At 43.0% G+C, this 12,924-nt stretch overlaps 1 protein-coding gene across 5 annotated transcripts in view; it reads right to left on the reverse strand.

Annotated features, from left to right (window-relative positions):
* CHD1 (chromodomain helicase DNA binding protein 1) overlaps positions 1–12,924 on the reverse strand; it is a 109,345-nt gene that overhangs the window by 17,715 nt on the left and 78,706 nt on the right. For all 5 annotated transcript variants that reach the window (XM_053290684.1, XM_053290683.1, XM_053290682.1 and 2 more), the window contains exons 20-30: positions 9,201–9,349; positions 7,215–7,311; positions 7,023–7,118; positions 5,276–5,452; positions 4,982–5,142; positions 3,685–3,726; positions 3,137–3,267; positions 2,260–2,398; positions 1,637–1,787; positions 775–897; positions 320–457 (exon numbers count right to left, since the gene is read on the reverse strand). In XM_053290684.1, the coding sequence (XP_053146659.1) occupies positions 320–457; positions 775–897; positions 1,637–1,787; positions 2,260–2,398; positions 3,137–3,267; positions 3,685–3,726; positions 4,982–5,142; positions 5,276–5,452; positions 7,023–7,118; positions 7,215–7,311; positions 9,201–9,349 (1,404 nt within the window). The remainder of the gene's footprint in view (positions 1–319; positions 458–774; positions 898–1,636; positions 1,788–2,259; positions 2,399–3,136; positions 3,268–3,684; positions 3,727–4,981; positions 5,143–5,275; positions 5,453–7,022; positions 7,119–7,214; positions 7,312–9,200; positions 9,350–12,924) is intronic.

Genomic DNA, 12,924 nt, shown 5'->3' on the forward strand with positions numbered 1-12,924 from the left:
AAGCCACTGCTGCCTAAAAACCTCTAATAGGAATCTAATAGGAATGAAATAAGTGGGTGGGAGTAAACTATAACACCAGGTCAATTTTATTTTGGCCATATTTCATACACAGTTGCTTCGGACTGGGGAGCTGCCTAAAAGTATGACAGGAACTCATCAGATGAAATCTCACCTCAACCTTAGGCTAAGCCTTATTTTCTCTGTCTCAGCTCCTGTCTACAATATGAAGATTATCTCATGACAAAACTACATAACACTTCAGTCCAAAAAATAAATTAAGAATACTTAATTTTTCCAATACAAATCTCAAGATATTCACCTTGCTATCCTCCTCTTCCTCTTCATCCGACTTATCTGAAGGAGGTGGCGATGAATCACTTTTTATCTCTTCTTTCACTTTTGCTGTTTTTAGTGTCTTGCTCTTTTTAGTTCTCATCTTCCTTCTCTTTGAGCCTCCCTAAACACCAGAAAGACTTTAGCATGTCACGTTATTTCCAGACTGTTTTATAACTACTACCAATTCCCCATGTTCAAGCAGTTTGCATTCTTCCAAACAAGACAAACATATTAGAAAACGGAATAGAAGTAGTTGAGGAAAAAAGAAAAAAAAAATACAAAAAATGCATATGAAATCTTGATTTGATATATTTACGTCAGTAGAGCTTTAAATTTAATTTCAAGATGGAGAAAACAATGCAGAAATATACTAGCTCTAGATAAGATTGAACAGTAACACAACAATTTTATCATCTTGCTGACAACGAAATGACTTACTGCCCCAGAAAGTCTTTGTGCTTCTTTCCTTGCAAGATCCTTATTGAGTAGTTTTATGAGGTAGTCTGCACGGGTCTGCAGCTGCTTGGCCTGGGGTTTCTTATCTGGATCATCTGGCAGAATCTAAAATGGCAATTTAAACACCTCTCTTACATACTGACTTTCATCAGCTTGATGGATAAAAACAGACTGGCTAAATAGGGAAAGCCTTTCTATGTTTGAATTTCTTCCACTCCAGCTTAATCCTACAAATAAGGTCAAGCATTATATTAAATAGTAGTTTGGCCTTCTGGGTGCTTAAAAAAAAGTTACATAGTAGCCAAGGTAGGTGTGTAGGTGTGTGTGTGTGTGAGAGAGTGTGTATCTCCGGACAGACAACACTACATGTGCGGTCGGTGGCTGACACATCATTCCTAACAATGGGTGGTCTGGCCTCTATCCCTTGCACTGAACCCACTGCAGGTGTTCCTGCAATGAGACAGGAATGCGTGACCTTCAGGGGCATATTTGTAAAGGAATTTTGCAGGGAGGGGAGAGAAATGAAAAGTGCTTCCCCCTCCCCAAGCACTGGGGTGTGCCACAAGCCTTCAGTGTAGCTATTCTCTTGGCTCCCTGCAAGGTCAGAGCTTCTGCCCCACCCGCTGCAGAGAATGTTGGCCACCCTTTTAATGAATAATGGGTCAGTAAGAAGACAAAGGCCTCTGTAGGAAAGAAAGAAAGCACCTCTATTATTTATTTTTAATATTTATACCCCACCCCTCCACTTCACTCTGCTCGGGGCAGCTGAGTGTTTGGCTATCCCCCAAACTAGCAGTTTTCCCCCTCCTAACATTATGTGCAACAGATGGAAAGTAGGATTTACCTTTTGTGTCAAGTTGAGATCAGGGTCCATTTTTATCATTTCCCAGCTACCATATCCATACTCATAAATGCCTATCAGAAGATTGGAGTCATCCTCCTTGCCCCAGTCTATATCAAAATGAGCAGCCTTAGTATGACAAGATATGGTGTATCTGAAGAAAAATCAGTGAGCATATTCAGTAGCTATATTACCACTGTTCATAGAAGTCACAGTAGAGCCAACATAAAACTTAACAAAAACAGAATGAAAATAGGATATTTAATTAAGTTTGCTCTCTTGCCCTGCCTCCAAGGTGACATACATGGGTCCCTGTTTGATTTTCATAAAAACACTGTGAGGTGGCCTAGGCTGACGGCGGCTGGCCAAAAGGTGATGACAGGGAGCTTCATGGCTGAGTGGGGATTTGAACCTGGTCTCCTTGCTCCTAGCCTGACACATTAGCCATGATACACCCACCACACTGACTCTCTTCCACTGTCTCCTTCTTCATATCTAGGTTAAAAGTGGCTAGAACAGGGGAAAGCTATGGCAAAAGCAAGCGAGTGGAACCATTTGAATTCCTTAGGCTTGGTACGGCTAGGGCTCCCCCAAAACAACATAAACCGAATAAATGAATGACAAACCTCTTCCTTTCCTCTGGATCTGAAGGAATGGATTTATGCAATGGCACTAGCTCTTCTTCATGTGAGATGACTAGTTTTGCATTCACCTGCACGCCTGATATTCGGAATGTTGGGCCTTTAACTTTTCCCAGTCTGCCCCCTTAAAACAAGAATACAAAACAGCTAAATACCAGATATAGTTGTTCCAAAATAACCCCAAATGTGAAGGAACATGATACACCACTAGCAGAAAGAGGCGATCAGCACAAACAAGTTCCAAGATGAACCAGCAATGCATCTGAGGCACACACGGTAATTAGCAGTGCTGAATTGAGTTCAACTCCCAGATAAAGTTACCTCACTGATAGAGCACATATCATGAGTGATAATGGGTAACATCCAGTTTAGGAAACTGTTTTGTGGCCTCTGCATTAAGTCCAGGCTGCTCTGTCCCCTACATGCTGCATGTGCCAGTGCTGGAATCGTGGAGCAACAATGTGCATTGTGCAATATCATCACAGAAGACAGTATGGCCTTCATACAGCTCTCCAGAAACATACAACAGGCACATCCAGACTGAGTCTCTTGGTGCAGTAGAGTCACTGAGGAAGGGCTCTACCCAGACTTAGTCTCTTTCAGATTAGTGCCAGTTCCAAGCAGTCAAACATTATATGAGCAGGGTAGTCATGGACATGGCTGGCAAAATTGGCTGCAAAATAGTGTGACAACAGTCATAAGAAGTAGCTCTGATAGGTCAGCCATATTAGTGATAGCCCAGTTTTATGTGCTGTGTTTGTCCACTGGGTGGCATACTTTGGGGCTGCTTATGCAGACATGTGAACTCTCTTATTTTTGATTACTGTTCTAATCCTTCCCATTTTTCTCAAGCAAGCTATACCTGCTCTTTCTTGTCCAGGTGAGTTGTCCTTTAAAGCCTTGATGCAGCCATTATGCACTAGCTCTCCAAGTCTTCTGAGGTCTGTCTCAGATTTATCCACTAGTTCAGCATCTCTAGCTATTGCATCTAACCTGTAACAAGAGTACAAATATTACAACTCTAGCTGTAATACATGACAGATTTTTGATTTTTTTCCAAAATGGAAACAGGTAGGGGCTCCTGACATGCCCCCAGAGTACCTCAAAGTGTGCTCACTTCATTAATCAGGATGTCCAACCACTGACTTCAACAGATTAGTCAAATCACATGAAGGGACTTAAATGACCATTTATGTTAGGCTCTAGGAGGGTGCAAAATTAATGCAAAGAAAATGTACAAGAATTGATTAATTTTAACAGCTAGGAACATGTTTGCGTTGGAAAAATCTATCCAAATGGTTTCAGTGAATGATCAGACACTAACATCTGTTCATACCTCTTTTTGATTCAGCACTATAAAAATAAGAAAAATATCAAGTGATCAAGGTTACAGTTATCAGGTAGGCTTACCTTTCAAGAGGACCGCCAAATTTCTTGTAACTCTTGATAAACCTAATAAAAATAATTGGATAAATTAAGTGCGAGATTTATTTGTCATACGTGTTTTAAGATATGGCATTAGAATATGTATAGCGTACACACAGAATAAACTAGATAGCGTTAAGAAGGAAATGTGTTGGGAAATTTCACTGAATGATCTATAAATGGATGTCACACACACGACTAAACGTATAAAGGAAATAAAGAATATTCAACACAAAGAGTGATGTATACAAATAAAACTAGACTCAGAATTTTTCTTTTCAAGAGAACAGAAATATAAAAAGCAGAAGTGTCTAGTCATACGTTCAATTGTAGATTTACAGTTTATAGTTATTTCTAAAATCAATGCTTTATGTTGTTAAAACAAGGCAAAGGAGATTCAGGGCAGATTATATTAAACAAGGAAAGCATCTGTGGATCTATGTTTACTACAGTAGTTTTTATTTATAGTCAAAAGATGAAACATCTCTTCATATACTATTAAATATCCTGGAGGAAAGGAGCGGGTGGAGTTGGATATTTGATGGACAGGGGCATAGCCAAGTCAGCAGGCACCTGTGTTCCATAAATGAACATTGCCCACCCCACCTGAATATTTTCAGGGTGCTTCCACACCTTCAATTTCTTAGCTGGCTCACACAGTGAGGAGTTCAATGAGAGAAGCCATGGAACAGCCCCCACCCCCATGAAAACTGGGAGCGCCTGTGTTCACTGGACACCTTTGAACAGCAGTAGCTACTCCCCTGATACTGAATTCACTATCTGTTGTGCAACTATGGATTGAATAAATAGCAATTTACTTCTTAATACACAAACCATATTATTTTGGCAATCCAAGCAGTAGCAGTCATCTGTTTTCAATCTAAAATGACTTTTAGAACCAGCTATTTTGGAAGGTGGGAGAGATAAATTATAAGAACTGCAATAAAAACCCAAAATTCAAATACTTTCCCCCACTTTATTCAAACAAATATGCACCTAACTTATTCCAGCAGTGCTTTTTATTTTCAGCTTAATATAAACCTGCATAAATTAAGTGTTCTTACAGTACCTTTATTAAAAGTTTTCACTTTATTATAACAAAAGCAAAAAGTCATCTGAAGATATATATTAACTGAAACAAATATTTTAAAGAAATAATTTTGAAGCACTGTCTAATAACAGAGGAACATTTCTATCTTTTAAAGCTTAAAAAGATTTCAGCAACAGTCCAGAGAATCATTGTTTGCTATTTTCCACTTGTAGATCTTTTCCTGTTTCTTACCGCCTGATCTCTGCATCACTAAATCCTTTAATGTTTTCCCGTGGAATAGTCCGTGGTCTTCCACGTTTTTTGGGTCGTTTTCTTTCTGAAACGGAGTCACTATCTGATCCAGAATATCTTCTGTTCCTGCAACGTCTCCCTTCATTTCCATTAAAGCTGATCTATGTTTTTCAAAAAGAAATGCAAAAGATGTGTGTCCAAATTTGATGTTAAGCCATTTTCAGCATTTCATACATAACTGGTTTTAGCACAAAAAACAATGGCAGAAGAAGTCTTCTCAAAATTCGAGTGTACCTGTTTTGCACAGTTTCTCATTCTTGGAAGCATATAAATTTCTTCCAATTCTTTTTGTCTTTCTTCTTCTTCTAATCTTCGCCTCTGGACCTCTGGAATTATTTCCTCCCAGTTTCTTGAGTTTTGTTCAGGATCCAGTTCAATGTCATCTTCATCCATGTTAGAAAAATTGGCCACCTGTTAAAATATATGTTTTTACTGAACTTTTGTTTATTCATGGCAGAAAGAGAGATGTATAATTATAAAAACCAAATAAACTCCCCTTTTTAATACAAATCCAACAAAAGAACAGAGGTAATTGGAACAGTTAATACCTTATTTATAAATGGAGTAAATGTGCAGAATATCTTTGAGTGTGTTAAGAAAGAAGCTTGAAGCCACAGGCAACCACTTAGATTTGCACATACCAGAGTTTTTCCTGAGACTTTCACTTTCAGTACTTCCTATCATGAACTCCCAAATTACTTTTTTAAATTCACAACTTTTTAATTATTGCACAAAATGGCCAAAAAGGGCGGTGGGGGGGGGGAAGGAGAAGACAACACAGCCTCTTTTTCAGTCGCAACAAAACCTCAAAATGCACTTAAAAGACTATAAATACTGGATGACATCCAGACTAAGTTATTCAAGAATTACTAAAGGAGTACTTATTTCAGTAGGATTACTCAGGAACAATTTTATCTGGATGCTAGAATCAGTATCTGCTCTCTACATTTCATCCGGCATGCATTCTTTCCTTGCTGAGAGAGTGAAACTCCCTACCTATGACCTAGTTAAAAACATCAGCACATTCTTGTGGGAGGTAGCAACAGCTTCAAGATGCCATCTGTAGCAAAAGTAGTAGCTGCAAACATGAGAATGAAATGGAAAACAGACTATTCATAAACTAGCCTAAAAATATACATTTGTAGCTTGGAATCAGGAAGAAGTCAAATCTGCAAAATTGAGATAAATTTGGTACCCATGACAAATGTTTTTGAACCCATCATCCTTGCAATGCATTGCTGGCAGATGTCTGGAATACGCCACCAATACAACAATCTCATTCCACCCTACATTGCAGTTAAAGAAAAAAAAATATTTACTGCACCAAAAGATGCAATGCAAGAACGGGCATTACACTAAACACAGCTGGACAAAGACACAGGTAATACAATCCTCGTGCCACAAGGAAGTCTAATCTGATAATTATCTATTTAATACATGTCATCTGTACACTTTTGACCAAACGTACTTTTTCTGCATGTCTGTGTTAGAAGCCATGGCCTAAAACTACTGAAAATTTGGCTAACATACAATTACTTATTTAGAACATTTATACCCCACTCCAAAACTTCCCACAAAATAAAAGGGCTAACAAGTAAGATTCTTCTGAAATCACACTCCTATTCCTGAAGGGAGCAGAAGAAATAGATATAAACGTTCTCAGTAGTTTGTGTTCATGATCTTTCATTTTCATAAAACACAAATATTGAAAAAGGTGACAGAAGCTTACATTTCACATCTTTTGGACACATTTTTAGCACAGTTTTTCAAAGGTTCCCGATATGAAATTATATTTGAATTTATCTTTAATTTTTTTTAAGGGTATGAAGAAAACATGTCAAAACCAAAATGAGCCACTATGTGACCTACTTCAACAAACTGTATCGGGAGAAAAGTTAGTTGGAGCTGGCAAGGAAAGGGACTTCTAAAACACACATTGTGCTATACTTCATATGCATTGCAGAATGGAAAGGTGTAGTACCTTAAACTGGGAAAGCAACTCATCTCCCACACTTAATGGGCCAGTTTCATTTTCCCGGGTCTCAGCCCTCTTCAAGATCTCATCTATGTCCATTTCCTGAAAAAAATATACGTACATGTATACATGTATTTTTACAGCTTCAGATATGAGAAGATAAATCAAGAAAATGCAGGAAAGTTAAGCTTTGTTCACCTGTGGCTCCTGTTCTTCACCTTCGGGTTCCTTAAAAAGTTCCTCAGCACCAAATTTCAAAATAGCTGACAGCTCTTCTTTGTTAAAAGGAGCAGAGCTGAAAATGAGGAGAAAAGTTTTCATTTTAGCTATTAACAGAACAATTACTGCATTAACCCCTGATTCAATGTAACCTTTCCAAAAACAGTTGTTGGTCTAAAGCAGGGGTTCTCAATGAAGAAAAATGAGTACATTTTTTCTAATGCATTTTATTTGCCACATTCATATACCAGTCCATATAAAAACTCAGGGCGATTTACATTCTAATCAACCAACCAAAACCTAAAAATCATATAAACAGATTAAAATTACCAAAAAAAGAAAAAAAGAAAAAAAAAACTTAAAATCATCATAAACTAAAGGCCTGATAAAATAGGTGTGTTTTCCAAACTCATTTATAAACAATCAGATGCCGGACTACAATTCCCACCATCCACTGCCTTCAGCCATTATGGCAGGGTACGATGGGAGCTATAGTCCAACATCATCTGGGGACACAAGGTTGACAAAGCCCTGGTCTAAAAGATTACAGTGCTTATTTCATTTAACCTTCTCTCAGTATCAAGACACAAGATACAGGGTGGCTCCCAGGTTTTCTCCTAGGTTTACCAAGTCTTATTATTACACAGTATTAGAGAAATTCTATGTGGCTCCCACACAGAATTTCTCTAATACTGTGTAATACTAAACTTGGCAAACCTAAGAGAAAAAAGTTGTGTGTGTCTGGGGGAGAAGAACTACATTTCTAATTAAGTGAGTAGCCAATTCTTTGTCTGTGGGCTTTTAGGGTCCCTGGACTGTTTTTGTGTCTTTATACTGAGGGAAAGAGTTAAATGATATAAGCACTATAATCTTTTAGACCAGGGGTTGTCAACCTTCTTCAATCACATTCTCAAATGTACAGCAGACTTTACAGATTTCAGATCTGCCAACCCACATGCCCTTTGTTCCTTGGCTCACTTTCCCTGAGCCTCCAACATTCTTTTGCTGGCCAACTACTGTCCTGCCTACAATACATAGCCCTTCCTATTGCCATACATTTTGCCCTCCTACAATTTTATCCTTGGCTGCTTCTTTCAACTACATGCTTCCATTACTCATCATTTCCTCAAGTCTCTGTATTTTTCAGCCATCTACTGTCTTCAAGCACTCTGACTCTCTTGGAAAATTCTTTCTAATTTTTGTAGATAAATAGATAGTACTAGCTGAACCCACACAGAGCATCTGTGCGGTAGTTCACTTCCTTTTTGGGTTTAGTTGGGAGAATTTGTTTGGCTGGTCCTCCCACAGCTCTCTCACTCGCTCTGTCTCCCCCATCGCGCGCCGCTCCCGCTCGCTCTGTCTCCCCCCCCGCGCGCCGCTCCCGCTCGCTCTGTCTCTCCCCCCCGCTCGCCGCTCCCGCTCGCTCTGTCTCTCCCCCCCCGCGCGCCTCTCCCGCTCGCTCTGTACACTCGCCCCACCTTCTGCCCTACTCCCCTCCCCCCAAACCTTCTGCCCCAGCTTGCTCCCTCCTCCGTTTCCACCTCTTTCTATATCTTTTTCTCTCTCTCATTCGTGCTCCCCCACCCCCCCGCCTCCGCTTTTTAGCCTGCTTGTGTTTTCCCTGCTGGCCGCTGCCGCATCCTCCTTCCTCCAGTCCCTGGTGTCGAGCCGCCAAGGGTTCAGCCAGCTCCTTCCTACAGCCCTCCCTCTAGAGAGCATCTTCCGAAGCGGCCAACTGTTTGTCTCTGCCCAGCAAGGCTCCCCCGCTTTCTCTCCCCTCAGCTTCCCCCCTCCCTTCTGCCCCAGTCCATTCAGTTCTCCTCTCCACTTACCCGCTTTCCTTCCTTTCCTCCCCTCCCCAAACGGCCACTTCCCTATGCGGCCAACCGCCGCCCAGCCAATCCGCTGGGTTGCCGGGACGCATCCCCACAGAGGCACGTCTACGAGAATTAATATAATAGATACCTAGATGGAGCAGAACCTGTGTGCAACACAGTCTTCCCTGTTGTGTCCATTCTCTGAATCACTAGATGATCTAAGACCATTTTCTTCTTGGCTCTTTCCAGGATATCTTCCTCTACTGATCCTTTAGTTACAAGACGATAAATATTAACCTATGTATAAGTAAACAAAGGATAAAATTAAAGAAGTTGCATAAGTAATGAAGATATGCAGTTTTATTCATAACTATATTAAAACTGGAAAAGGGGATGTTTTTCCTTCCATAAGGTAACTAGAATAGGGATGTGTACAATTTTGATATTTGTTTCGAGCTCGAAATGAATTGCAAAATTCTCAAATTGATTAATTGAAACAGCGGCCAAAACAATTGTTCTGATGAATCCAGCTCAAAATGATTCAAAAGATTCGGTCATAGGGAACAATGAGGAACTTGAAGCACCCCATTGTTCCCCATGGGTAGCTCCTAGGGACACCAAAGTGGGTTGGGTGGTAGGACATGATGGGTGCTACCTACCACCCAACCCCCAAAGAAAGGGGCAAGTGGGCATTTTTAAAACAATTTTTTAACCTTCCCCCCAAACCCCCATAAGATCGTGTGGGGAAAAGTCAGTTAAAAATTGCCTACTTGCCCATTTCTTTTGTGGGTTGGGTGGTAGGTAGCACCCATCATGTCCTACCACCCAACCCTAGGAGCTATACACGGGGAACTGGGTGTTTCAAGTTTCCCATTGTTCCCTATGATTGTGCATACATTTTGCAACCCTGCCTTGAAAAACACTGCAAGCAAACAATAAAAGGGAATCTGTCCCTCCCAACACTGAAAACACATTTCAAAGTCCAAAAATGGCCAAAAAAGAATCACTGACCCAGAATCTACTGCCAACCACACAATTATGACTCTTTACTTCAGCACTGCAACAGCTGCCACAGCACAGCAAAACCCTGAAGCAGCAACTATAGCCACAAGTTCAACTACAGCAATGTCTTCAGCCACATTTTGACTGAGTATACTTTGCAATGCAGATCAGACCAGAGAGCAGTGAATAATCTCTCTCCTCTCTCTCTCTCTCTCTCACACACACACACACACACACACACACACACACACACACACACACGTCAGAACATCCTGAGGGATCAGGTGTTCAGGTAGGCCCAGCTCAAGCCTACTATTTTCGCTCCAGTGGAAGAAAGCTGCTATCATGTGGCACCACTTCACAAGAGCAGCTGTGGCAGCAGCATATTGGCACCCAGGGCCTGTAGCGGGAATGTCTCACCTGGCTCCAGCCCCGAAGGGCCAAGTGCATCCCGCACAACCAGGTTCAGAGTGTGCGCCACACAACAGGCTGATACAAACTGAGCCTGCTCAGTTGCCCTAGTTATGTTCACAGCATTGGTTGGTGCCCATGAACCCTCAGTGAAGGTTTGGCTGCCCCCAGCAGCCATCCCTGTGGGCTATTTGGTCAGTTTCCAGCACCTGCACCTGCAGGACAGTCCATCTGTGCATTGCTGATGGCCCCTTACTCTCCTGCCCCCACCAGTGAGCCATGAGGGGACAGGAAAGCAGCATGCCTCTCACTGGTGGTGTGCACGCTGGTTGTCAGGCACTGCTGCACGCAGCAGCCCCAACATGGACTCCCTGCACACTTGGTACAGGGAAGGCCACAACCCGCCTGCTGAAGGTGTTGCGAGAGGGGATGGTGTGGTCGGGGCAAGCAGTGGGAGCAGCTGGTGGAAGTCAGCATTCTCCACCACCTGGAATGGCTGGTCATCCAAAGCGGTCATCCTTGGCAATCGCCCAGGTGATGAGATAGGGCTCTGTGCTATCAGACCACTTGCCCACCAACAGCATCCATTGTGCAAAACAACTTCCCCTGCTTGAGAGATGCATCTGCTGGGAGGAGTAGCCTTGCTGCTACTCGAGGTCACACCAGGCCTACTGATGCCAGCAGGAGCAGGGTGATGCCACTGCAGGTGCTGAAGCATGCCCAACATTGTAAGAGGCTTAGGGTCCTCACTCCTGCTGACCTGTGTCCCACAGTGGATGCAGACAGCATGGTTTGGGTCACCAGGACAGAGCTTGAAGTGGTCCCTACACAAGGCTATTGGTCCAGGACCATTTTGGTGGTACTGGGGAAGTTGGTTCATTCAGGGGGGAGCCACTACCACCCTCAGTCCAGGGCTGAGAAGGTCCAGGAAGCAGAAGTACTTCCTGCTCCTCAATCCAGGGGTTTGCACTGCCAATGGGGGTCGGGGAGGATGGAGAGAGTGATCTGGCTGGGCTAGCAGCTGAAGACACATCCTCCTCCGCTGGCACGGGAAGAAGAGCTTCCTCCCTGACAGGGTAGGACCTCCTCTCTACTTCTACTTCAGCCGCCACAGGTGGCTGTGCTACGGGACCAGGCTCCTGCAGAAAAGAGAGCCTGTACATAACCACATCAGTGGGGATGACCTGGGGAGTAGACCCCTCTCACTGTTACCCACCATGACCAGCAGAATCACCCCTCCCTCTGCCTGCCAATCTGCTTCTGGCTTTGCCTCACACCTTCCTGGACATCTTGGGGTTTTCAAAAATTTAAGCCCTAACTCTGATGGTGGGGGGAGAAGAAGCGCCTTTAAGGGGGTGTGGGGTCAGGGTGGTCTGCTTATGCACTATCTATAGCACTGTAGTGCACACACAGAAGGTAGAAAAAATAAAATCCCTCCAAATAAAGAAGCACACTTTCTTGGGGGGGGGACTTTTTGTGGAGGGGAGTGAGCAACAATGGGGTACATCAAAGGGAAGGGCTTTTACTGTGGCCTCTCCTGTCTCCTAACCCACCTCTCTTGTCCTACAGTCCTAATGCACCTAAAGCCTTTCCCCAAGCTAAGCCCTATTTAAACAACTCTAACCTGACCAAGGGGTGTGTGTGTGTTGTGGAGGGGAGAGGTGCTTTGGCTTACACTTCCAGTCTCTTCTGTTGGAGTCTGGCACTGGGACTGAACAGCTGTGGGGAGGGCAGGCGGGCACCACTGGCAGGCAGGCACCCACCCACCCAAAAAATGGAAAATAAAAATAAAAATGGTGAGGCGGGCAGAGGGAGAACCCCCCCCCCAATAAAAAGGGTTGGCTGCCCTGACAGCCATCCCTCCATTTATATTTAATCCATTAGAATGGGTTCTGCCCCTGCGTGGAAGCCTCTCCGTGTCGAGTTCCACAGCTCCTTTACAGCGCCTGCACCCTGCCCCACGTGACTATTTAAGGCGGGAGGAAGCGCAGGCACCTCGGTTCCTTGGAGACCGCTGAGGCAGTCGCGACATTTGATGTAGCAGGTAAGTTCTGCTGTAGAAATAGTACTACAGGGGAGGTTCGGGAGGGTCTAATGGATGTCAACGGATTACTACCAGATAGTTACAGGTGAGCAACCTGTTTATCTGGGGTGTGATCCGTTGAATCCAGTAGAATGGGTCCATAAAGGAGGAGGGAGCAGTAGAGTTATTGCAACACCCTTTTGAGAACATTTCTCCCAAAATTCGCCTCTGCTGCAGACTGTAAGTCAATAGCATAATGCCTCACAAAAGGCTGTTCGGAAGACCAAGTAGCGGCCTTACAAATGTCATGGAAACATATGCTAGATAGGTGTGCTGCCGAAGTCCCATAGGCCCTTGTTGAATGTGCTTTAATGGACCTAGGGGGATCAATGTTTTGTAACGTGTAGGCCATTAAGATGGTTTCCACTAGCCAATG

The sequence above is a fragment of the Hemicordylus capensis genome, chromosome 2 (assembly GCF_027244095.1).
Source record: "Hemicordylus capensis ecotype Gifberg chromosome 2, rHemCap1.1.pri, whole genome shotgun sequence".
NCBI lineage: Eukaryota > Metazoa > Chordata > Lepidosauria > Squamata > Cordylidae > Hemicordylus > Hemicordylus capensis.